Below are 27,865 nucleotides of genomic sequence, written 5' to 3' on the forward strand. Positions count from 1 at the left end.
AGTATCACTACTAACGCTCTCATTACGCAGATCCTGATACTTCTAACAGTGCTGGTAACAGGAGTTAACTAGCCCATTTCAGGATTATAATTAGGGCTCACGGTTTTCCATTTAAACAGATTTTTACATATAAATACAGACGGAAAACAAGTTTTCCTTTGTCTGTATTTATATGTAAACACGGGAAAATACTAGCACATTTTACGGCGCTACCCTGCTCCAGCAGAGAGTTGCAAAACAGGTGTGGTGATTGCTCACAGAGTAAGTCACTTCTGGTGTTATCTGTATTGATGGGGTGAGAAAAAGCCATTCAATAAACAACAAGGCCTCGTTAAGAAGTAATGGTCTTTTAAAGACCAGTGAAGTACTCCGGGTGTTTTTAACAAAGAAAATGCTTAATTAGTATGTCACATCCAGTTCCCGTGTGGGAAGAGTCAGTGCAGAGCAGAGTCAGAGCTCAGAGCCCCCGAAGCCCACAAAGGCCGAGAGCCTTCGGAAAATTGCTGAGTGCATCGGGGCGCCGGCTGTTTGTAAAATTATCAGCATGAACTAGGGCACATCATGTGCATGTTAACATAACAATTTTCGTGCAGTCCAAATAAATACAGCATTAACACACGCCCACTAACTGTATTTTTGTCAATGCCTTCAATACAATGTACGTAAGAGGAAAGTAGTGAAATAATATACATTTCAATGTTAGAAAAGACTCTGTCCTAAACTATGATTCTCAATAGCGTGACTTCTTTTATATCACAGCAGTATTATATTTTAATGATAACGGGCCTTTCCATTCACTGTATATGAGAATGTTTGAATGTGAACAATTAATTGAGGCTTGCTCCAGTCAGGCCCGGTGCTAGATCCCCCTCCTGTCTCCCTTCTGGTGTGATACAGCATCAATCACACTTTTAACAATTTAACATGACACGTCGGGGAGACAGTAAAATCAGTCCCGTTCGCACCTCTCATTGACTTTCGTGACCGGCTAGCTTCCCTCTGTCCAAGGGGGTTGGGTTTTTTGCTTACATTTTCGGTGCACCCCCAATACCAGAGCTCTGTAAAGAAGTGCACAGCTGTCACCGCGTGAACTCGGCCTGCTCCCCTCCCCTTCTGCTCCAATTTCTGCACTGTGGGCCTTGCAAGGATATTAGTTTCTCCCAATTCAAAAATAATAACATGCAGTTTAGAAAGCAGTGCTGGGAACATACAGACATGCTTTTTCCGACAGCATATTACTCTTGTCTAGTGCATAATTTTAATTGAGTTACTTTCAGGTGTTTATAGTGGGGCACACTTGGGTGTAGCTGAAGGCAGTGTGTTTCTCAGTGTGACAGTATGGTGTTCAGTGAGGGAGAGGATCCGGCACTGTAACTGTAACTGCAAGGCTCTGAGACAAATGGCTTTTGATGGCACTTTTAGGCGTATTTGGGACATTCTCCGAATGGTAAAGTTTTCAGATGAATGTATTGTGTTGACGAATAACAAACGAGTGCATGTGTGAATTGTCAATTTACATAAATGTGGAAAAATACTTGCTGCAGCGTCGTCTTTTACTTGTGGAAAAATAAATGTGGATAAATACAGATAAAATGCCCAAAAAATAAATATGGATAAATACAGACGGAAATGGCAAAAAAATAAATACCATAAAACCGGGAGCCCTAATTATAATACCTTTTTGCGGAAACACATCATGCCTGTGCTGTTTCAAGTGCTGTAAATAAACAACGTCTCCGGGTGTAATAACGGGAAAGAACATGATAAAATCGGTATGATAAATCTGCCTTTCATTACAAAGGAACTCATTCCAGTTATTACTCTTACCCTTGCAGTAAGGCAACAACGAAAATGGTATTTCCAGGTATGGAAATGGAAATGATTATGGGTCACTCGAAATGAAGGCCTATGTGTAATAATGTTTGCTCTCAGCGGTTTGAATAGTTGATGGACCATCGTCGGGCGGTTGTTTCACTGATAAGGCATTGTTGTGGGTGTTTGTTGCTTCCAATTCATCAAATGAACCCACAAGTGCCGGCCAAACGCATTCTCCGCATACATTTCCTAATGTTCTCTTGCCGTCTGATATACTTTTCTTTTTTCTGCAGATATATTTTTCACTTTTCGACCTGCACTTTCTAGCTCACACAAGGCGGCGCGGGTGTCGCAACAAGAAAAAAACGCAAAGTTCGTAAATCCTTTTTCCTTGAGTGTGATACAGAGAATGAAGTCCAATTAATCCATTTATTGATTACTGGCAGAGGAATGGGCCACTTAATCCTGCTCATCACTGCATCGAATGAATGGGCTCAGCTCTCTGTGACTGTCGCCAGTACTGATAAACCCACGCGCATTGTTGTACAGAGGTTCCTCAAAGTGTGATAATATAATGAAGAATAGAAACATTAATCATGTTAAAACCAAAAGCAGGCTGAAGTTGCCATGCCCACAAGGTGAAAGGCCTAAGCAGTCTTTCTGTAAAAAATTCTATAAAACCGTACTATATTAAGAACTACAGCGCGGCAATGTCGGATCCCCTTTCCCATAAATTGAAAAGCACCTTGCTGCTCTGTATTATGCGCAACAAGCGGGTAGCAGTATCATGTTATCAATTGCCCTGGTCTTTAACATTCTGTTAGCATGGGTGCCACCATTCGGTTTACTCTTATTAAGGGAAAAGGATACTGCATTCCTATTCCCTGAATCACAAAGGGAAATTCTACATTTAGAGCCAAGAACAGCTCCGCTTATGCAGCTGGGTGTCCACATAAAGATGCTTGGCAGGTGGATATGGTTTTTTGTCACTTACAAAGGTCCCAAAGGCGAGACCTATTCGCTATGCCAATGCTTGTTTCACTAGCTAGTGAGCCATTGGCTCTAGCTCTTTGGACATCAGCAGCTTCATGGGGCATCCATATGGGTGAGGAACAGACGCACTATCACTATGCTGACAACCTTCTTCTGTAACTTTGTGACATCAGGGAAGTCCCTGACACTATATTTACCATACTTAGTCAATTTGCCCATCTATAGGGACTGCGGGTCAACTGGGAAAAGTCCAGCACACAGACCCTACGCTTGTCATTAATGGCACCCCAGTTATTTGGCAGCGAAACATGTTCCCCTACTTGGGCATCAGGTTATACCACAGCGACCGAGATCTCCTGGACGGTAATCTTACTAGGGCACTGAACTACTGGTCTTCACAGATGGCCTTCTGGAAGACGCTGGCTTTATCAGTGGCAGGTAGGGTCTCACTAATTAAGATGATAGTGCTCCCCCGCCTTCTTTATTATTTCATAAATCTGCCCTTATATTTATCATCTTCATTTTTCAAGCTACTTGAACAAATGCTCTGTCGTCTCATATGGAGCAAGTCACATTGCAGAGTTGCACTCACAAAATTGTACCTATCAGGCCAAGGGGGGTTGGCTGTACATAACCTGGAGCACTATTACATAGCATCCCAGCTTCTGTGGGTGGCTCGTTGGGTAGAGGGCAGACATTTATAAATCACAGCAATAGGGGGAACAGCATGTTCAATACCTATTATTATTTCTATCTTTCACCCCTGTAGCAAGAGGAAGGGCCCTTTCTCTTTATTGCTGCAGGTGGCCTATCACCGTATCTAGATGGAACGCTTTTACCTTTTAAAAAAACGGTACGAGCAGAAGGGCTGCTCCCAGGGCACGTTGTAATATACGCCTCCGGGACAAGATCATTGCAAAGCAGATGGGAGGACATCACACAAGAACTGCAGGCAAATATGATTCTCCAATATATCCATGTCATAGGGAACAGCAGCCATCTCACTTGCTGGTTTGCGGACGCACTACGCCTCCACACGCCAGTAGAACTGTCCTCCTTAAGTACGAAATGAGAGACTGATTTAAGACGCACATGCATGGATACAGAATGGTCCTTGAGACTAGCAAGCCCTGTACACTTCCAGCGCAACGCCAGATTTAAATTAATACAATTTTACATCGTGCATAGAGCATATCTCACCCCGGAAAAAATAAACTGTTATTTTCACAGGAGCGACTCGCACTGCCCCCATGTGATCATTTAGATGCAGACATCACACACATGCTTTGGTCGTGCCACAAACTGCAACAATACTGGGAAGGAGTGACAAAACATCTGTGCAAATGCACTGAATGACAAATCACACACTCCTGGGAATTATGCATACAGGGGCTATTTCCTAGAACCAAAGCACACAGAGCCAAAAAAACGATTTCTCGACCTGGACCTGGTAGTGGCTAAAACACTTATAACAAAACGCTGGAAGTCTCAGGATCCTCCAACACTGCTGGCATGGACCCATTCAGTTGTTAATTGGGCAAAAGCCGAAGGCGTGTCACTTCTCAGAGAAGACGCACTAGGGGTGCGTAAGTTCCCACTCTCAGATAGCTGGAACTCAATTATCACAACACTCCATGCACACCTACAGTACGATTCAGGTACATGTGCCTCATGACTTTGGATGTGGGAAGTCAATTGAATCGAACGATGGGTAAAAAAACTCTCCCAGGGAGGATATAACCTGTATATGGGCACATATATAGGGAAATAAAAGATCATCTGGCAACAACCAAATATAAGACATTGTAAATTTGGGTAAAAAAACTGTCCTGAGGGAAAGGCCTGAAATATCGATACGCCTGAAGTGGTTTACATTGTTAAGTTGGTGAATATAATGATCTTTTTATTTCTGCTACTGATTGGCAAATTATATATATATATATATATATATATATATATTATATATATATATATATATGCAATAATTTTGTATGGCTTGTCAGATACTATGAAGTTTATACCTATGCACATGAGTATAGGATTGATTGCCCTGTATGATGCAATAGAACCTTTTGCAGCTAACTTGTTATAATGTTTTGCACACCTGGGTAACACACGGGGGAGGGTGGGGGAGTTCTTGTCTGGTTATATATTATTGTGCAAAATAATACACAGATCAAACAAAAAAAAAGAAGAATTTATATGATATGAAAAGAAAAACATATGATACATAGTCAGCAATACAATCAAACGTTTGTATGAAATAACCTTAGAGTTTTGTTGGAAACATAGATCAACGTATGACAAGTCCACTCTTATGTAAGGAATCAGTCCAGTATGTGAAGCAAGTGATGCATGGAAGTCGGATCCAGAAAATTACTATACAAAGAAGTGGAAGCACTGTTGACGTTTCCGTCTATAGTGTAAGCAGTAGAAGAGACCAGCTTCAGGGCTCTTTTTAGCTAGAGGAAAAATGTTATGTACCCTAATAGGAAAAAAAAGACTCAAAAGCAATCAGTTTAATCTGGATTTACTTAGTAGGTTCCTTCTGTAAATTCAGCCTCATCTCCGGCGTCCAAAGCTGATCTTAAAACAAATGTCATTTGTCCATAATTTTGCACACTTCCGGGTCTCACAACAACCAATACGCTGCAGCATATTCTAGGAGTGAGAATTACACGGAGGGTTAGCAGTACTTCCCACTGCTAAAATATACATACGGACCCTAATATGTGAATCCAGATTGAACTGACTGCTTTTGAGTCTCCTCCTTCCTATTAGGGGTCCACACCATTTTTTGCTGTAGCTAAAAAAGTCCTGATGATGGTCTTGCGGACTGTTGACACTAGAGGCGGAAACGTTGACGGAACTTCCACTTCTTTGGAAAATAATTTTCTGGATCTGTCATCCATGAAAAACCGGCTTCACATATTGGACTGATTTTCCATTAACATAACAGTGGACTTGTCATACATTGATTTAGGTTTCCATCAAAGCTTTGTTTTTTTAATTTATTAGGTATTTCAAAAGCGCACATTACATACATCATTTAAATGCACAGTGAAGGAAATAGTGCACACATAACAAAACAACTAACAAAACGTTATCTCTTACACACTAATGTATAATTGTTTTGCTGACTATGTAAATCCAGTTTTTTTTTTCATACTACATAAATTTTTATTACTTCAAATATGTATGCCTGGTCTTTTTCACTGACTCAGTCTCTAATATTTCTTTGGTATTTTGAATTCATGGATCATTCTTATTGTTTTGTTCCATTCAATTGGTTCTACGTAACTTTTTATAACACATAAATGTAAATAATCCCCTTATTGCCATTTACCTCTACTTGATTTGACACCCAAGCTCGCAAGGGGTTATTGGGTTGCCCTACTGTTTAAAAATATCGATTATAGGCACTCTGTGTGTCAATGTAGTGGTAGCAGCCTTGACTAGGTTTGGATGAGCCCAAAAGCCTTCTGGGGTTTGCTTCTTGGCCAATGTGTAGCAGATTCAAAAACAGATAGCATGAACAAACAAGATATGCTTCTCTTCCGCACTGTCTTACCTTTTTTCGCTCCTGTAAATCTAACAAAGAGCTTATTGTCCACCCGATGGGGTTTAGTATGATCAATGTAAAAATCTAACCGTTGGGGTTTCCTCCTCTTTAGATGGATGAGGAATAGCAGAGACTGCAGGAAGGGTAATGTTTTACCAGACATGAAAAGTCATGACTTTCAAGTGAAAAGAGTCTAGTGACAAGACCACCTTGTCCGGAAAGAAAGTTGTGTATGGTGGATTGACAGAGGGCTTGAAGCTCGCTCACACGCTGCATTGATGTTATGGTTATAAGGAAGGCAGTCTTGAGAGTGAAAAGCTGCAATAGACAGTTCTGTAAAGGTTCAAAGGGCGTACACATGAGGAATGTGAGCACCAAATTCAGGTTCCACAGAGGCATAATGAAGGGAGTAGTCAGAACATATAATTGAAAAAGGCATCACAACAGGTGATTTAAACAAAGAAGGCTGATCCGGCAACTGCAAAAGTCGCAAGAACTGACAAGTAACCGTTCACTGTGTCCAATGCGAGTCCTTCCTTGGCTAGGGACAACAGAAAAAATAACACTTTAGAAAGTGCGTCCTCAAGTGGTTTGATCTGCTGAGTCACCAAGCCACAATTTGTCCCAACCGCAAGTGTATACAGATTTAGTGGAGTGACTTCAGGCTGCTAAGAGGACATTCACAACCTTGGCTGGGTGGCCCTATGTAGTCAACTGCCAACCATCTTGAATTACTTCTGTAAGCGTGGGGTGCAAGTCCTATGGTATAGCAGGTAGTACCCGAGTGACAGAATTCCAAAGGGCATGACTGTATGGCCCAATACTCAGCTGGCGTTGACAGACTGTAATGCCAGGCTAGTGGAGAAGAACATACATTTGTCAAAGGTTTCCAGGAGCTTGGACTCTATCTGGTTGCGTGGTAGTGAAGGCCTTGGGGCGGATCCTGCTTGCGGACGCCTGCAGCGAGGACATTGGTTTCCACCTGCATAGTGGGCAACTAGAGATCAAGAACCTCAGCCGCCCTTCACATCACTGCTGCGAAGGAGGCGCTTCCTTCAGTAGCTGGCCAGGATAGGATGACCAGATCAATGTTTGGAGAAGTATCCTGTTGTGCCCGGTATACGGTTGAACATATTCATCCCCTTCATCATAACGGTCATTATTGGAGTCTGTGCCAAGTAGATTGTTGATGATCTGGGCTCTTCCTTGAGACAAGGGCAGAATATCAGAGCCTGTTGGGTTGATGGAAGGCTGAGGCCCAGTGGGATCTGGACGGAGTCGCAAGAGAGGTAGGAAGGGGCAGAATCCCTCTTGAACTTCTTATGCTTCTTTTTTGAGTTACCTGAAGACTTAGTTGAATATCTGCTGCAGGAATGGGGACCTTGCATTCAACCGCTATCGGGCAGGGCATGGAGACTTCTAGTGCTTGGCGACATACATCTTTGACCCACAGTCCTGCATGGCCTTCTGAATCATCAAGGTGCAGTAACAAGTAGTGTTGCAGTCGTGGACCAACACCATGCACCAAAGACTAATCTGGTGGGGATCTGTGACAGATATTTGCTGGCAACACCCTCTACTATGTTTAAACCCTGTGTTAGCCCGTCACACTGGAATTTAAAGTTACATTTTGAGAAAATAGTCTTCTGAAGAGACAGGCAGTCCAGATCTGCTTCTGGTAGATTGAAAAGAAGGGAACTGATATAGGCATGCATGAAGGGAGCTTATATGTGGCTCTTAATGTTACATCAGGAGTGGATATACATCAGTGCCAAGCCTTACAACGCCACAAACCGGCACACAGGGGTACACTGAAAAAATTCTGGATTAAGTCTGACACATGGGGTATATTGAAAAGGTAAGGAAGGTGTTAGAGGCCAAGGTCCAAAGAACCACAAGCAGTTTTGTCTTTACCTACCCTGGAGTGTCCGGGTGCACATGTGTTGGTCAAGTTGGTAGCTTTGTGTGCTGCAGTGGGGGACCTGGAAACTAGTCCAAGACCAACAAACAGGGGGCTCGGTTTGTGAGGGTCCTGGAAACACGGAAGCACAGTCTGTTCTCGAGAACCCGGGCTGGGGCACTCGGGTGCAGAGTGGTTAGGTTGGATGGGCTTGTGCGTCGTAAGCTCTCAAAGTTGTAGGTCTTGCCAGTTTTGGGGAAAAAACAGGAAATCTGCGCCACTCTTGAAGTGGCTGTCTGCAGTGTTGACGATCCTTGGCGGCGGCTGTGTCTTGGAGTCAATAAGAGTCTGGACTGGACTCAAACAGGTTTTACTTGCTGCAATGGGTCCAGTAACCCGGGTTCTGGTGCTATGTGGGTATGGTTGGTCCTGGCGTCTCCTCACTTGGTGGGGGGACTGATCTGACCTTCTGGAGCATGGCGATCGATTCCTGGGCGAATGCTGTTTCGGTGGAACAGAGGGTGTGGGGGGTGGGGGGGAGGGGGGGGTTGCAGCATGGTAGACCAGACCATGCTGCTTGCTGTCTGCAAACTGCAAAAGGAGTAGCTCCTTTTCTACAAGGGAGATTGCTGTCAATTTGCGAATTGCTGGTAGTCCACCAGAGCTCTTGGCATATGCACAGTGGCAGAACGAGTCAGTTTGTCATGACTGTTGGGACAGGTGCAGGTAGGCAGGCTTCAGAGCCAAAAGGTCTGCAGATGGTCCTTGGTTCTCGCTTCTTTGCTCTTGTTTGCCCATTTCTTCTTGTGTCCATAGAATCGGAGTTCCTGGTGTCAGGGGTGCCACCTAAATACTCAATATAGGGGTTTTAAGGAGAGTATAAGATAGTAAATAATGGGTATCTACCTTTGGGGTACCTACACCCCTCTAAGCCCACTTCCGGGGGTAGGGGTGAGTGGGCATAACCCTATCCCAGTTTATATAATTTCACCAAAAACCTAGATAGTGGAATTCTACTTTTCGTTTTCACTTTAGATAAACGGTAGAGTTGTAACTAGTCTGATGGCGAACACGCCTTCGAGACTAGCTAATTTTTGCACCTGTCCTAGTGCCAAATGGGCCCTGGGTACGGGGTGGCATTTCCCCCGTCTCGGGGCAACCGGTGTTGCATATCAAAGGCAATCTTGCTTGGAGAAGTTAAAACCATCTTGGCCAGAGCAGGCATTGTTTCTAACCCCTGAGTGCGCAGGCTCTCACCTCCAGAGTTTAAGAAACGTGTCTAAAGTGGTGGACTGGTCAATACCAGTCAGCCAGCACACTTGAGGTTGTTAGGTTTTCAGGGGGCACCTTTAAGATGCCCTCTGGGGGCATCTTATACTAAATCTAGTACTGGCATCAATACAGATTTATTAAGACAAGGGTTTGATTCCAAACAGTGTAGCCATCACATAGCTGGGGAACTCGTAATGACCAGTGCACTGTATATCTACTCAAGGTGGCTTCCCTGATTACTTGTACCATCTAGTAATTGGACGAAACAGCACAGGGGCATATCTGCTCATGCAGATCTGTCCTCACATGTAATATAATGCACCCTGCCTTAGGGCTTTAAGGCCTGCTGTAGGGGTGACTTACAAATACTGCATGCAGTGTCAGTGGGCATGGCACACAGGGTGTGTGTAATGTCGTATTTTCACTTTTGCGTGCACCATTTTATGCAGCCTGCCATGACGGTCTGCATGAATGTGTGGGGTTGGTCCCTTAGAGTGGCACAATACATGCAGCAGCTCTTAGAGACCGTCTTTGGTGCCCATGCCCTAGGTACCATGGTAACATTTACTAGGGACTTACAAAGGTGCCAAAGGCCTTGCCAATTAGGGAACAATTGAACAGCTACCTTGTTTTTGGAAAAGAACAGTGGCACTGGGGACGTGGTTGGCAGGAACCTTCAGTCAAAGTTGCATCAAATAACCGCAAACAAATGGGGGTGACCATGTCAAAAATGGTCACCTTCTACATTAGTGTTGGATGGTTCCTTTTACCCGAAATCGTACAGAAATGTACAGCCAGTCAAACTTTTCCTACAAGGATTTTTAGGAAAATATATATATATATATATATATATATATATACACACGAGTAGGTAAGACATTTTTCAACTATGCTGTTTCAATACACACCATAGGGCCTGCATTTCAGTTACACTCCAACTTGTCTTCTACCCTGATCTACAAACATCTGCTCACTCTCGGCCTTTCATTGTTTATGTGTAGCACGATTGTCTGCTTGCGAATTATGTCCAATGCAAACAGAAAATGTTGACAAAAACCTTCAGAGTTTTCCATGCAGATAATGCAATTCTTAGCTGCTATTTAGCCTTTACATAGAACATAATTTCTGATTTCCAAATAAACCACTCCATTTCTTCTTAGCCACAATTACGATCAGAGCGTTCATTGTCCACATTGAATGACAGGACGTAATTAAAGAACAAGCAAGAACTAGTTAAATTAGAGGTGCAAGACAACCGTCAACACAGCGAGAAAAAAAGTTACATCATAATCAAGTCTGCCATTATCCAATAAGCCCATGGCTGCAAATCCAAAAAGCCGTCACTACAAAAGCGAAGGCAACAGCTGCAGCATGCTCTAAACCATTGGTTCTAATCTGCAAAAATGAAAGCAGGGATTGTACAAAAGCACAACATTATATGGATTCATGGGTCGGCTTAGAAAGACTACTTATACCTCATCACCTTTGACTCCTACTACATGTCACAGAGTGCAAGGTACATAGTGCAAAAGATGGTGACCAGAGAAAACCGGGGTTGCTATGCATGGCTTCAAGTGCGGATCACAGAATCTAATTCCGCTAACACTAAGATGATGTTTCAAAATACATCAAGCTGCGAAAGTTAGGTTATAAGTGCTATACCTCTAAATATGCAGTACCAGTTCAATTAGTCACATATTCATGGAGTAAGGAATCCGAAGCATTGTTTTAGTATAGAGCATAAACAAACAGATTAGATATATTATTTTTTACAATTGCAAAACTATTAATCATTCCGCTTCTACCCTATCCTTCAAGATACACATTGCTGTGACTGTTGATTGTTATCGAAGAGCTGGCACCTGTTACAAATTGATCCATGTGCCCCTTTATTTATTCCTCCCAAGTAGCAATACCCAGAGGTAGCAAAGAAACAGAGTAATAGGAGCTGTAAGCACAGATACCTAGACTACGTTTCAATAGCAAGGAGCAAGAGAAAGCAAGAATGGGTGTGATGGAGCTAGGAGCAGAAAGTGATGGAGAGAACAGAAGAGAGGTGGGATAGTTGGGTGAATTACTTTCAATCCTCACGCCTGCTGTCCTTGCTCTCTCGGGACTTTCATCGAATTGGTTACCATAAGAAGCATGGCCCCTCCCAGAATTAAATGCCACTGTGAGAAGGGAAAGATAAAAGAGATAAGAAACCACCGAGTACAGCACAGTCTGTAGGGTAGTCTGTACTACCCCACTAATCAAAACACTCAACACTTCCTCACCAATGGGACGTTCATGGCGTAGCACAGGGAATACTCTGCGGCATAAAGTTGATTAAGGCAAGGCATCAAAGACTAGGGAGTCTCTCTTACCCCCTCTAATGAAGCTGCCAGATCTTACTCCCATGGACACTGAGCAGTGCAACAATTCTTAGCGAGTCTTTACTAACCCACAACTAAAGCCACTCACCTTCTTCCATGTGCGCAATGCAGGGCTATAATTCATACTAAAACGCTATTACCTTTCTAATAAAGCCAATCACACCCACCAGGTGCGTAGCGTAGAGGGGCAATCATTAACGAATCTCTAGTATCCCTCCAATAAAGTTACTATCATCATCGCCACCATGAACAGTGCAGAGCTGCATCTATTAGGGAGTCTCTACTACCCCTGTAAGGAAACCACAATCTTCCCAAGTGCACAGCGCAGCACAGCAATCATTAGGGAGTCCCGTATAACCATCACATTTAGCCACTCTCACATTCTACATTTGTGCACACTGCAGGGTGGCATCTTTTAGGAAGATTCAACAACCACTCTAACGAAGCCACTCGAATCTGCATTCCTCCAAGGCTATCAGAGAATTACCTCCTCTCTAATCAAACTGCTCACTCCAGTCTATCCCATGCACAGGGCAAAGCCCAGGAGTTTCTCTTCTATTCCCTAATGAAATGACTCCCTCTTCCCAGTGCATCCTCTAGGAAAACAAAGGATTTTATCATCGGTCTCCATTACAATCCACATACTCTGCTCCATACCATCTAGAGCAATAATTAGGGGGCTTTACTAAACCACCTATGCAAACTAAGGGCCTGATTTAGAGTTTGACGGACAGGTTAATCCGTCACAAACATGGCGGATCTTCCCTCCACCTCATTACAACTGCCTTAACACATAATAAGGATGACAGGATATCAGTCACGTTTGAGATGGAATAACTTGTCTGCCAAGATCTAAATCAGCCCCTAAATTCTTTCTCCCCTGACCACGCACCATGGTAACTGTGAAGGGGGTCTCTACCTGATTCTTTTCTCTACTTGTGTGTTTGGGGAGCGTCTGCTAGTTTTTCAACTACAAGTCTCATCTTTCTCTCCTAAGCACTACCCAGAGCATCTCTTACATGCTTCCATCCACGCTCGGGCCTCACACCAAACTGCCAGTCTGAGCCACAAGCCTAATGGATCCGGTTAAGCTGCTGCACTACTCTCCCAAAAAGGATCAGGACTGTATGGCTGCATTGAGCTGTTCCTCTTTCTTCTTCCTTCATAAACCACTTACCCCATGATTCTGGTCCTTTTCTAGAGACAGCTCGCTCTTGGTGATGTTTCTTAAAACAGTTGAGTCCCGATGCTTTTACGATTTTACAGAATAACCTAAGTGAAGGCAGAAACTCCAGGACAACATGGGCCAAGCAAGACGCTAAATCCCTACCAGTAAACTGTACATTCAACTTACATATTTGGCAAAAAAGGATTTCTGCTCTTGTGGATTCTTGGCCTTTTGTGCTTGCTCCATCTCCAGACGCTCTATAAATGCTGCAGTCTCAGGCCTGACAGGAGAGAAAAACATCAAAAGAACAGATGAGTGAAGCACAATTTGTTGTAAAGGAAGGCAACGTGGAGTCTGTGTACAACTGTGCAATAGTGACAGAAAGACTCCACCCAACCTATGAACGATATTGGAAATGGAGGAACAAAACTCAAGACGCAGTACGCTCCAAGAGACATGTAGACAAGAAGGGACGGAAGGGGAGTATCTGCATTCTCAGACAACTGCAGCTGTCAACACAAGTTCAGGACCCTTGAATGAGGGATGCTGGACAGTTCAAAGCTCTCAAATGCAGAATAAAGGGATCTGAGATGGGCACAGATGGGGAGCAGCGTTTACAAACATTTCACTCTTAGGAACCTAGTGGTATGGAGCTGGTGGGGTGAGTGGTAGTGCAGTATAGAAACATAGGTGAAATATTCCTGGGTTTTGCTTTATGTAGGCCGCGATTCCCAAACTTTTTAGAATCATAGCCCACTTTTTATAACAACAAACTTTTGCGACCCACCTAGCTTCAATGGGCAGGAGGTGGGCGATTTGTTAATATAACTAAAGCAATATGCGGCAGCACACAGTCATTTACTGACAGCATAGTTTCCATTAAAATGGCCACTATATTTGCACAGAGAGTTTTTTCACAACAAATTTTATTTGTCCACAGCCTTAGAAACTCCAGAGTATCTTGGGTTTTGGATGATACAATATAAAAGAAAGTTACACCACTGATGTCGACCGTTATATCAAAATTGGACAACTGAGAATCAAAAATTAAACTAACAATTAACCAAATATAAAACAGTGCCATATACAAATTCCACATTCTGTTATAGGCAGTTCCCAGCCACCCCCACCAAGAGATTGTATATGCATGTTGGAGTAAAGTTCTGCACCATCGTTTCATCTCAACAGATCCATGATTGTTGTTTATGGGCTCTAGGTACAGCCCACTGTAGTCCGCCCAGGTCTTCCAGATCTTGGGGTGTTTCTGGGGCACCCCATCACCTTGAATATTGGAATCTCCATTACCATACGGAAGTCCAATCCCCGCTTCCAGACCTCTACTAATGGACGAAATGTGACCTTCCATGCCTTGGCAATGTCGCGCTTCGCCAAGGTGGAACCCAGGAGTAATAAATGACATTTCAACTATTGCCCCCTATCTCCTCTGTGATATGTAGAATGGCGAGAGGGGAATCTCCCATCCCAGCGCCTCAGAGAGGCATGCAACCACTCCCCGCCAGAACCCCGAGAGCACGTTACACTGCCATATTGTGTGTAGGAGGGTGCCCTCAGCATTTCTACTAAGCAGGCAAAGAAGGGATTCGAATAGTCCGGCCCTCCATAATCTATACCTTGTGTAATAGACCCAGTGGAGGTATTTGAATTGTATAAGACGTAGGCTTGCCGCGATAGAAGCATATCGCGGAGATTCGAGCGCCTCGGCCCAGTCATAGTCATCTAGTGGGCCTAGATCCTTTTGACAGGCGTCTTAAGTAGTAGTGTCTAGTGGGGTGGGGCTATTAGAAATGAGTGTTCAATATATTTTAGTAGTTTTATGGTTTTCTAGATCCCCCATAAAGACATTGGCCTCTATAGGGTTGAATTCAGGTAGGTCCTCTTGGTGTTTAATCTAGGGGGACAGTGCGCGCTGCAATTGAAGGTATTTGTAAAACTGTTAGTGTGGAATGTCGTATTCTTTCTGAAGCTCCTGGAAGGACTTTAGAGTCTGACCCGGCAGGAGCACCCCCAGCGTAGATATACCAAAGGCCTTGCATTCCAGAAAGCGGGAAAATATAGATACTTGTGGTAGGAGACTGTTATGCCACAGGGGGGTCTCTTTCGTCAGTCGAACCCACCCCCCCCACCTGACGCAATCACTGCTTCCCCACCATGAATACTGTCCTCATTGCTGGCAGTAGCGTATCAAGTGCCGGACCAGAGTATAAAATCATATGTAGGGATGTATTCCCCATTAGCCAGCATTCAACTGCGTATGCTGGGTCCCGTTGATCCCCATACAAGGAATCGTTAAGAACAAGAAAGTGGGATACTGCATGATATGCCTGGACATCGGGGGTCGCAAAGCACCCGCAGTATTTGGAATGAATGTAAACTGGTTTTCAGCGCCACCCTTGCAGAACCCCTGCCCCAAAGGAATTGGCCCAGGATCGCATTTAGTTGTCGGAACCAGGTGGGCAGGATTGTGAAGGGGTAATTCTGGAGTTGGTACAATAGGCAGGATGAAGAGACCATCTTGAAGATTGCTGACCTGCCAAATAGGGATAAGGGTAAATGTGACCAGGCGCGACCCTGCTCCCCGATTTGCACCCATAATGGAGCCAGATTTCTGTCCCACAAGGCAGTTTGGGAAGCTGACAAGAACACCCTAAGATATTTGAACCCATTTAAGAGCACCGTCACCTCGACCGACCATGCACCCAGATGACACCCACCCTGCATCGGCCACAGAAATGACTTGCAGGTGTTCATGTATAAACCAGAGGTCTCGCCAAAAATCTGCATTATCAGGAGCAGCCTCAGGGATGATCAGTTAGGGTCAGTAAGAAAAAACAGTACATCTTCCGCATATAATGCTATGCGGTCCGAGACCTCCAGGGACCAGTCAAAGCTGCGGACCTGGGCGTCTATGCTAACCTAAACCGCAAGCGCCTCCATAGGGAGCGCAAACAGGTATGGGGAAAGAGGGCAGCCCTGACGGGTACCTTGCCCGACAAAGAAGGTCTGTTAGACCGAATCAGCTACTCGGACAGAGGAAGTAATGTAGGTATATAACCGTTGGATACATGAAAAAAGGGGAGGACTGAAGTTTAGTCGATGCAGGAGGGCGAAAAGGTAAGCCCAGCTGAGTGAATCAAAGGCCTTGTCGAGGTCGGCAAGCAAGAGTGCTGCTGGCCCGTCAAGGCGGACCACCGACGCAATGGCATTTTGGGCACAACGGATATTGTGTCATGTGGCACGGCCGGGCACAATGCCTGCCTGATCAGGGCAAACCAGGGCCGTGATATGTGGTACAATACAATTAGCGATGACCTTGACCAGGAGTTTGGACTCCACATTAAGCAGAGATATTGAAAGATCTGATGCATGGTGTTCAGGGGGAGGGGGGGGGGGGGGGGGGGGGGTTCGACTGGGTTTTAGAAAAACAACTACTTCAGCATGCCTCCAGTCTTGTGGGAGGCGCCCCTCATCCAGGGCACTGTTAAGCACCGCTAGGTTGTGGGTTCCGAGTTGAGATGGATATATTTGATAGAATTCACAAAAAAGCCATTCGGACCAGAGGCCCCGTCACTGTATCTGACAGGGCTCTCGGAGGTAGATCGTCTATGAACTGATGTACAGTATCCACTGGTAGGGCCTCCCTGAGGGTATGAAGGCCTGCAAAGTAATCTGCTAAACTTGCCGCAATTTCTGCTTGATCAGAGAGAATCTTTCCAGCGCTGCCACGGATGCCCGGGAGGGCATGTGGCGTAATGCCCGCTGACAGACGGTGCAGCATGGAGCTAGATTTATTTCCCCATTGATATATATCCTGCTGCGGGTGGCTAACCAAGTCGTTCTAGCTTCGTCCATCAGTTCACCGGCATATAATTGTTGCGTGAGTAGTAGCGGTTTGCGCACCGAAGTCCCCTTCTCACCCCTGCTCCCAAGCTCTAGACTTTGGATTTGGGCCTCAGTTAGAGTCACTTTCTCTTGCCGCTTTCTGCGCTGTGCATTATGAAACATCTACGCCCCTGAGGGTTGGTTGCATGACCTCCCACAGTATTTCTGTAGATTCCACCATCCCCATGTTATGTAAAATGTAATCTGCGATGCCAGTGTGCATATGGGATTTGTATTGCTCATCATATAGTTGCCATGGCAAGAGCCACCACCAGAACGGAGGGCGCCAGAGGCCCAATCGCAACCCCAGTGCCACTGAAGAGTGGTCAAAGAGACCCCTGGGCAGGATTTCTGCTGTTGCAAGTCTATGGAGCTGGTCTAAAGATATAAACATATAATCGAGGCGGGAAAAAGGAGTCATGAACACTTGAGAAATAGGTATATTCTTGATCTGTTCAATCAATCAAAACACATATATAGGGCGCACTACTCACCCGCAAGGGTCTCAAGGCGCTGGGGGCAGGGGGGGCTTGGAGGGGGGGGGCGGGCTGCTGCTACTGTTTGAAGAGCCAGGTCTTGAGTTGCTTCCTGAAGGCGAGATGGTTCTGGGTCAGCCGTAGGTGGGTGGGGAGGGAGTTCCACGTCTTGGCCGCCAGGTAGGAGTAGGATCTTCCTCCGCCGGTGGTGCTTCTGCGAATCCGTGGGAAAGTGGCGAGGGCGAGGCTGGCGGGTGGGTGGGTAGAACGTGAGGCGGTTGTTGAGGTATGCTGGGCCCATGTCGTGGAGGGCCTTGTGTGCGTGGGTGAGGAGCCTGAAGGAGATTCTCTTGCTGACGGGGAGCCAGTGTAGGTCTCTCAGGTGGGGAGTGATGTGGCTGTGGCGGGGGATGTCCAGGATGAGTCGTGCGGAGGCGTTTTGTATGCGTTGGAGTCTTTCCTGTAGTTTGGCTGTGGTTCCAGCGTAGAGGGCGTTCCCGTAGTCTAGACGGCTGGTGACGAGGGCCTCGGTGACTGTCTTTCTGGTTTCGGTGGGGATCCACCCGAAGATCTTGCGGAGCATTTGCAGGGTGTTGAAGCAGGATGATGAAACGGCATTGACTTGCTTGGTCATCGTGAGGGATGCATCCAGGATGAAGCCCAGGTTGCATGCGTGGTCCGTGGGGATAGAGGTATTGCCCAGTGCTGGGGGCCACCAGGAGTTGTCCCAGGCGGAGGGTGATGGTCCGAGGAGGAGGACTTCAGTCTTGTCCGAGTTCAGTTTCAGACGGCTGAGCTCCATCCATGCTGCTACGTCTTTCATTCCTTCTTGGAGGCTGGCTCTGGCGGGGTCGTTGGTAAGGGAGAGGATCAGTTGGGTGTCGTCCGCATAGGAGATGATGTTTAGGTTGTGTCGGCGCGCGATGGCTGCGAGGGGGCTCATGTAGACGTTGAAGAGGGTGTGGCTGAGCGAGGATCCTTGAGGAACGCCGCAGATGATTTTGGTGGCCGCTGATCGGAAGGGAGGGAGGCGGACTCTCTGAGTTCTGTCTGAGAGGAAGGAGGTGACCCATTCCAGGGCTTTTCCTTGGATCCCGGCGTGGTGGAGGCGGGTTGTTAGGGTGCGGTGGCACACAGTGTCAAATGCGGCCGATAGGTCAAGGAGGATGAGGGTCAAGGAGGATGAGGGCAACAGTTTCCCCGTTGTCGAGCAGGGACCTGATGTCGTCGGTGGCTGCGGTCTCGGTGCTGTGGTTGCTCGGAAGCCGGACTGTGATGGGTCGAATGAGCCGTTGCTCTTGAGGAATGCGGTCAGCTGTTTGTTGGCGGTCTTCTCGATGACTTTGGCGGGAAACGGGAGGAGCGAGATGGGGCGGAAGTTCTTGAGGTCCGCGGTGGGTTTCTTCAGTAGGGCGCTGACCTCTGCATGCTTCCAGCTCTCCGGGAAGGTGGCAGATGGGAAGGAGTTGTTGATGTGCCGTAGTTGGGGTGCGATGATGGTGTCAGCTTTGTTAAAGATGTGGTGTGGACAGGGGTCTGCTGGGGAGCCGGAGTGGATGCTGTTGGGTGGAGTCTCCTCCATGTGTCTATCCATCCCATCCCCTGGACCAATGACTGTAGTTGTGACTCACGTGTTGCCATCTGCCTCCCAGGGGTGCGCCATCTGTCTCGGTGTGGACACTTTACGTCATTCCAATCGCACCCAACAACCGTCAAACCCACTGGAATCTCCGTCCAAAGTGTCGTCAAGGGCTCAATAAGGATGCAAGCTATGGGTCATACACACTCAGTAAAATGAGCTGCTCCCCATATAGTGTGCCAGATATAATGCATCTACCTTGGGGGGTCTGACCAAATCTGATTATGAGTGTATGGAACTCTTCAGTGAATTAAAACCGTGACACCTCTGGAACACCTAGTGAACCCTGAATGAGAAATCTGAATAAATTCAAAGCGGGAGAGGCAGGTCACCTTGGTGCATAGCAGATGAGTTTCTTGCAAGACCAAGAAGTCTGATTTGTACCGCTTGGCCGGGCGGAGTATGGCTCGTCGTTTAATTTTGTGGAGGAGGCCACGGACGTTCCAACTAATTACATGGAGCTCCCTCCCGTAGGCCTCAGTAATGTCTGGTGGCGTGATTCTCAGTGCAGTATATGCGTGAGGGGTGGCATGTTTATGGCGTGGCCAGAACGTGACATGCGTAAGCGATAGAGAAATATAACACTAAAAACAACAGATAACTGCCCAATAACACCCCCCACTTCACCCCACCCCAATACCTCATAACCGATGAAAGACACAGTTTTACTGGTAAAAATATATTGCACACAAACAATGTGTGGTAATCGGGTATCAGTGAATATTTTATTTTGACATCACCAAGTAAAGATTATAGATTTGTTTCAATCCTATTAAAACATTTGCTTCCACCACACTTAAGAATTGCAAAACATAGTGCTTCATCTTTGTTTTCTTAACTACTGAATTTGTAAAGTGCATTTGCAGGTATTTACATTTTATTGTGTGTAACAAAAATGACCTCCTGCAGTCTTTTCTTTCACTCGCTCTGTACCCCAGCAAGACTGTTGCATTCATTCATTTTACTTTTCTTTCTCTGAATGGAAAGTGAGGAGTTTGTAAACACCAACCCCCATGTTAAAAAATAAGCAGCAATTTGACCTGTCTTGGAAGCGCAGCAAATGTGACACGATAAATATAGAATTTAAAGACATCTTTATATATTGCTTGACCTAACAAAAATTGACTCGCGACCCACCAGTGTGTCAAGAGCCCAAGTTTGGGAGACAGTGATGTAAGGTCATGGTGCGGGGCCAATGAGGACTCGAGAGCATGCACTGGTGATACATGGAAGAGGACCTCATCAAGCATGGCAGCTTGATGGGGACCTCTCAGTGGTCTGGAGTGGTGACTGAACTAATATTCGTAGAAGGCTTACACCATGGAGAGGTAAACGGCTGCAGTATAGAGAGATGTAGAAGATTACGGTTCTAAGGACCTGCATTGCACTAAGTAATCTGAAGGGCATGCAGTGCTGGAAAAATAAATACACCCATAGACAGGCATTTGGAAACGCAACAAATGTATGTTTCAAGTACATGCTGTGTGCTGATGTTTGGGCGAGTCAGAAGCCATCAGTACTCGTGTGCTTAAAGTATGGAAATGTCGAAGATGAACTTAGGAATGGGTTATAGCCACACTACACCAAACCAGCCTTAATTATGCGGACAGCATTTCCACTCCATCCACAACACGGGCCCTAGCTGTACATTTCACAATTCATCTGTCTGAATAAAACTGCACGTTTCAATCCACAATTGTATAGGTCTCAATGTATTCTGATCATTGTAGTTATTCATAGGCACATTATGCTCTAAAGTGACTATGGAAGATTAGTACTCGCGTAAGTTTGCGGTATAGAGGGTGCTTTTGCGTCCTATCGCCTAGATGCGTGGAAAGGATGAGTATTTTTAAGGAGCTGCGGTATTGATACTTACACTGCTGCTGGCATGGGCTGCTGCAGCTGAACAGTGGTGTTGAAGAGTTCGAGGTCAACGTCCTCAACTTCCGCTCCAGAGCAAGATCCAGGAATCGTCACAATGGAAACTCCAATGATGTTCCCAGTTACATCTGTGTGCACACTTATTTGGTCTGATAGGTGAGACTCCACAAGGGAGCACTGTATTCAGAGGCAAAAAAAATATCGGTTAGAGTAGGGAAGGACGCCAGAGGATTTTGTCACACGAGGAGGAAGAAGACAACACTTAGTAAGCACTCCAGCAAGAAACATTGCTGCCAGAGACAGCAAGAATGCAGGACTAACCTTACCGCCCACAAGAAAGCACAATTAAAACTAAAACACGTGCCCAACTAGGAGGTTCACTACATGTACAGTACGCCTGTAAAGCTAGCTCAGAATTAAAGACCAGTGACATGCAGATACTGTGAAGATCAGAATTTCTACGGTGGAAATTCCAATAGCTTTCTAACTTTTACAGCTCAGCCTGGTGAATTAGCACAGAAGTCATGGTCTGCACATCAATTTAAACGTTTCCCCCTCACTCTGGGTACATTTCCCTGTGCAAATGTAGTGTTGCAGACTCCATTGGAATAGCAACTCCCATCACTGGACACATCTGAATTTTAATACAACTTTTTTTTTTTTAATTGGGTTTTCTTTGTGCAATGCAAACACAAGACAGTACATCCGTAGCATAATGCATTTACCAATTATTATACAGTACATAATCTTCAGTCGAATGACTCTGGACGGACTTTTGCCCCATCAGTTCCTCCCTCGGGTTTGACCCTCCCTCGCATCTGTTCCTGTCCATTCCTATATGTCGTCATCCATTAAGAATGCACATCCCCCATCATCAAATCATAACACCTTGCACTAGAGTGTTTGTTTGGGTCCCTTCCTACTCTCCCCGACAGCGAACCGTTTCTCCTCCAAGCAGCAGAAGCTCGCGGTGGGTGCATTAACAAACACGCCTTAAAGGGGTCGGTCCCATATATCCTTAGGTCAGGAGGTAGGAGGGAGGAGCTCTGTATAAATCTTGGTTTGCTACTGCCATAGTATTAGGTCTTGTAACCAGATCTTAAATTTAGGTGCTCTGCCCATTCACGGCAGGCAACCCTTTTATCAAGCCAATAAGAGTCCCAGTGCTATGAACTTCTTATATGTCGCCTCAATTCCCGCAGTGTAGCCCAGCAATGCCGGAATAGGAGCTCCTATCATTGCTCCCAACCCCCTCAGAACCCGCTACCTGTATGCCTTTACAGAATCACAGTTCCAGGCCAGCATGAAGAAATCGGCATTCGTCTGTCTACATCCATCGCATTTGCTATCTTCCCATATGTGGAATCTATGCAGTCTAGAAGGTGTATAATATATGCAGTGAAGAAATTTATAGTGTATAATGCGCAGACAGCTATTTGCCAATAGGTTCCCTGTCGGGTCACAGCAATATCTCCATAGATGATCTGTGAGAGATTAGCCCAGGTCTTCCTCCCATATTTGTCGTGAGTCAGTGGGAACCTCTGTCAAGGAGGTCTGCGTCAGGTGATATAGTAGAGATACCCAGTGTGCCCTTGGGGGAGGGGTGTGCTCTGCAATACGACATGCAGCGGGGAAAGCGGGGACAGTTCCTGGGAGAGTGTGGGCGTGATATGTTTGACAAAGCCTCACTTATAGGAAGAGTTCCAGTTTCGTGGGTTTGTCCCCAATAAAGAATTGCTCTCTGCTTTTGAAAATCTGATTAGCATAAAGGTCTCCCCAGGAGTGTACTTTAACCCTCTAACATTCTGCCGCATCCTACTTCTTGTTGTCTGGATATTGTGAGAGAAGTAACCTAGGTCAGTAGAGCATGGGCGCCTCTATTCTCCAGGCCGCCGTAGTGTAGTACACTGTAGTGGGATCAGGGTCCCTATGTTTAGGCCTATGTGCCTTAAAGCCCGAAATGGGATGGGATCCATGTATCCCTGCTCAATAGCGAGATGCGGCATGTAGGGGGGAGGGTGGAACCAATATATTGCGTTGTGCGCACAAATAATACAATTTCATGTCATAAGCTTCAAAAACTCCCTGCCAGAAGGGCCGTATCAGGGTTTCCCATTTAAGTCTGGGTTGTTTCCCTTTCCATGCCAATCTAATCAGTTGCGTTTGAAGCGATTTAAAGAAGTGCCGTCCCGGATTATAAGGAATGCTCAGAAATAAGTATAATAATTTAGGAAGCTTCACCATTTTCATTAAAGAGATTCTTCCTACCATCGAGGCGCGCATGGCAATCCATCTGGTTATGTCCGTGACGGAAGTTAATACGTTCCCATAGTTGGCCCATAGAAGCTCAGTCCTATTCCTGGAGACCATTATCCCCAAATATTTGGCCTCCTCCTGACACCAAACACTGGGGTAATCTAGGGTGTATTCCCGAGTCACCTCAGTTAGGGGGAATTTTTGCCCCAGTTAATGTTGATTCCCAAGATCCCTTCAAATGCAGTGATCTCGCGCTGTATGGGGTTTAGAGTGATACCTGGATCACGCAGAGTGTGATTTCGTTTGCATATAGGGATACTAGAATAAGTGTACTGGGGTATCTTAATGAGTAGGCTCTGGAGCTGGCGCAGCTTAGCTGCCAGTGGTTCCACTGCTAACGCAAAGAGCAGGGGTGAGAGCGGACAATCATTCGCTCGTTCCTCGCTACACTGTAAATACCCCGTTGATCAGAACCTTCGATTGCGGCTGTTGATACAATAGCCTTACTCACGAGTGAAAGCCGGGTGGCATACTTTAGCGCTCCAATACCCTCAAAATGTACCCCCATTCCACAGAGTCAGCCTTGGTGGCATCTAAGAAAACAGCCATTGCCTCTAACTCGGGGTCCACATCTTGCATCTGCTAGAAGAAAGTTCTCAGGTTGTGCGAAAAAATCTCCCAGGAATAAACCCCGCCTGATCCGGGTAGCATTAGAGCATCCATTAAGCGGCTCAGTCTGTTAGCAAGCAACTTAGCTAATATTTTAGCATCACAATTGATCAAGGAGAGTGGTCTGTATGACTTGCATTTACTCCCGGGCTTCCGAGGCTTCAATAATGAGACTACTGTCGCCTCCCTCATCGTAAAGGGGAGGATACTCTCTTCCTTAGCTTCCTCGTACACCAGTTTTAGTATCGGAGTCAAAGTGTCTAAGTAGGTCTTATAGAAGTCGGCCGGGAGGCCATCCGACCCAGGGGCTTTACCACAATGTAACTGAATCACTGCAGCTTTGATTTTATCTTCTTAGATGTCGGTGGAGTGTCGGTGGAGAGAAACTCCCTTTGGGCGTCCCTAAGCCAGCCCAGCGCTACCTCTTCTAAATAGGTTTCTAGTGGGACAGGTTGTGTTACTTTAGTTGTGTAAAGATCGGTATAATAACTGGTAAAAGCGTGTAAGAAATTTTTGGTGTCTGTATGTATGGCATCCCTTGCCTTCTGTATCTCCAATGAATATTGGACGTTACAACACAAACAATTAGAACGCGGCTTTTACATCGCAACTACCATTACAACGCATGATTTTACAATGCATGCCATTGCAACGCATGCCATTGCAACGCATGCCATTACAACGCAAAATACTTTTACTGTTCCCCCCCCCTGTTCTTCCTCCCCCCCCCCTCCGGACCGATTCACCACTGCCGAAAAAGCCATTGCTGACTTCTCCCCACGAGTGACCACAGCGGAGAAGCACATCCAGAGCCTTCTCAAACAAGTTGAGTTCTTCGAAGACAGGGCCGAAGATGCTGAAGGCCGGGCTCGGTGCAACAACATTCGCGTGGTGGGCCTGCCGGAGGGAACGGAGGGCAAAGACTCGGTGGCCTACACCGAACATTGGCTCAGCACGCTGCCCTCTCCTCATTTTGTTGTTGAAAGGGCACACAGAGTGCCAGCTAGGCCCCTGCTCCCCAAGCTCCAATCCAAGACCGCTTCTCATCCACCTGTTGAACTACAGGGACAGAGATGCCGTACTCCAAGAAACCAGGAAGTTACAAGATGTACAGATAGACAACCACAAAGGCAAGGTTTCCCCAGACAACACACTGCAAGTTCATAAACAATGATTCTCATACATGGCAGTAAAAAGACAGCTCCGGCAAAACAATCTCAAGTACTCTTTGCTATTTCCGGCAAAGCTAAGGGTGATCGCAAATGAAAAGACTCACTTCTTTACCACCTCGGAGGGGGCAGAGGACTGGCTTGACACCTATGACTTCTCGGGCGGCAGGACCCAGACCACCGAAATGAGAGAACGGAATCACACTGTCTGCACAGGCCGTTGTCGGGTGAAGAAAAAGACACAGCCCTCGACCTCTCGGACCAGTTCCGGAGCGGATACTGAGCGGCCAGCTCCAGGCGGTTGCAGCCATCAGCAGGACACAGGCTGAAGAGGCTAACTCAACTTCTGACCAGCAAGGTCTGGCAAGCGACAACGATCTCGTACAGTTTTCTGGCTTCACAAGACTCATGTGAACTACCTCAGGTCACTCCACAGACCTCTGATGACATTGTCTAGACTCCCGCATTTTACATCTCCTTCCAAAAACAAAGAAGACTATGACACCATATACACAAGTATCATAGATCTGCATTCAGATTGCATGCCACATTTGTTTGCTCTCCGTGTCAGCAATGTGTATTTGTGCTAGGGCTCTAGCTGCAAGCGGAGGCGGGAGCTATAGCTCAAGACAGATCACAGTGTTAACAGGTGGGCGCTTCCTTCCCTCCCCTTATTAGGAACTTCATGTTTGACATTTAAACTGCAACACTGACCCGCACAAGCTTGGCCAGAGGTTGGGGAGCTGCCGGAGACGGACCCCCATTATTTGGCACTTCACAGATTGCTCTGGGCTGTAGTCCCCCCCCTCCCCTCCGTGACAGTTAAATGTTGCTTCTGCTTCTTGTTTGGACAGTTGCCTATTACACACTCACCCTTTTGGTATTTTTCATTGAATACAGTTTGTGTATTTATTATGCTATCGTGTACGCACCAAGGTATTGTAGTCGGGTACAGAATGGGGGTACAGAATCTGCAACAGTTTTCATGTACAATGCTTTAATTCTACAAGATCATCAGCCTGACAGGGCCTTACGCGATAACTATAATCACACACCATGACACTCATTAGGATAGGCACCTGGAATGTGAGGTATACACAGCCCATCGCGCAGGTACCTCATTTATTCATATCTAAAACAACATCAGATACAAATAGCTCCCCTCCAAGAGACACACTTGCCCAAACCAGAGGTTAAAAAACTACACAGGAGGTGGTGGGGGCAATTATACACCACAGGCTATTCAGGATACGCAAGAGGAGTTTTGAAATGGGTGAGGCCAGGGACTCCCTTCCGGGTGGTAGGCTCTTTAATGGATGCGGAAGGCAGATACGAGATGATAAAGGGCACTCTGGACGGAAGACCGGTGGTTATTGCGTCATTGTATGCGCCGAATTCCGATCAGGCCGCCTTTTTGAAATGCTATCTCACAAGCTGGCCATATGGCAGGATACCCCTATGGTGTTAGGAGGCGATTACAACAGCGTCTTAGACTTCTTGTTAGACCGCTCTTTTCCCGCCCTGCCTGACACAGCTACACATACTGCAATTAAAGCGTTAAATAACTGGGCGACACAGTGGCACCTAACAGACGCCTGGAGGAATAGAAACCTGCAAGACAGAATGTATTCCTATTATTCGGGCGCACATGGGCTCCATGTACGCTTAGACCGATTTATGATATCCAGTGATCTCTTGCCATGTATTTCTGGGTCGCACTACATGGGGCGGACACACTCAGACCATAACACGCATGTGCTGGAGCTAGTGTGGGAAGGTGATGTGCCGCCGATCCCGGTCTGGTGCCTCCAACCAGTCACTATACTTGACGCACCATTTTGTGACTTATTAGCCACTACCGTAGCACAATATAATATTTTTTTTTTACTTGGAATTGGTTTATTGGTTCATTAATAGCCATACAGATACAATTTGACGATATTAGCAAATCAAGCAATATATTATTTTCGGCAAAACATTAATACATAATATACATCACGCACTGTCAGCACAGTTAGTAAGTCTACGCATCTCCAATTCCACCATTGGGGACACACAAATATCTCCACGGTACTTATACCACATTGACCACTTCCGATCCCACTTTTTCGGGCACCCCCAAGCCATAAAAACTTCGGTTTCTGCCACCATGCATCTGTCCAGCTCTTTTGCCCATCCAGTAATGGGAGGCGGTTTTGATCCCCCCATCCTCTCGCCAGCTCTCTCTAAACCAACGTGTATCCCAGTGTAGTGTTAGATTTTGGTAAGATCTGTCGCCTCCCATATATTGAGCAGTCCCAGTTGTGGGGTCAACACAACCTGCTTACCCAAGGCCGTCTGCATATGCTCCGAGGCTCCCACCCAGAGGATACGTATCCTTGGATAGCTCCAAGAATATGATAAAAAGGTGGCCTGCTGTCCGCATCCTCTCAGACATAATTAATCAGGTCTAGAGCCTATTTTTGCCACGGTCGGCGCTGTCATGTATGATCGGTGAAGTATCCTAAGCTGTATGAGCCTGAATTTCAATGTGACGACCGCCTCTCGTGGGGACATAAGGGCCGCCTGCCAGTTCTCGTCACTCGTTGGGCCCAAGTCTTCTTGCCACCTCGCCCTGAGCCTTGGAAAGGTGTCCGGTAGATTATTGCACAGCTTCTTGCCTGTGAGGGATATAGCTTTAGAACTCGGGCCCATCTAACAGCCGGTCCTCCAAGGGGGACAAATCCAGTATATCCTAAAGGGACCGAAAAGCCACCAGGATAAGGTGCCTAATTTGCAAGTATCTGTACA

General features: G+C 46.1%; 1 protein-coding gene across 4 annotated transcripts in view; it reads right to left on the reverse strand.

Moving 5' to 3' along the window:
• The window catches only part of EMC10 (ER membrane protein complex subunit 10), a 119,911-nt gene that overhangs the window by 36,082 nt on the left and 55,964 nt on the right, over positions 1 to 27,865 (reverse strand). For 2 of the 4 annotated variants that reach the window (XM_086930114.1, XM_086930112.1), the window contains exons 5-7: positions 20,977 to 21,158; positions 13,272 to 13,365; positions 11,621 to 11,713 (exon numbers count right to left, since the gene is read on the reverse strand). In XM_086930114.1, coding sequence (XP_086786240.1) covers positions 11,630 to 11,713; positions 13,272 to 13,365; positions 20,977 to 21,158 — 360 coding nt within the window. In that variant the 3' untranslated portion in view covers positions 11,621 to 11,629. The remainder of the gene's footprint in view (positions 1 to 11,620; positions 11,714 to 13,271; positions 13,366 to 20,976; positions 21,159 to 27,865) is intronic. The other 2 variants (XM_086930113.1, XM_086930111.1) reach the window with 1 other exon arrangement.

Source organism: Lissotriton vulgaris, chromosome 7, assembly GCF_964263255.1.
Source record: "Lissotriton vulgaris chromosome 7, aLisVul1.2, whole genome shotgun sequence".
Lineage (NCBI taxonomy): Eukaryota > Metazoa > Chordata > Amphibia > Caudata > Salamandridae > Lissotriton > Lissotriton vulgaris.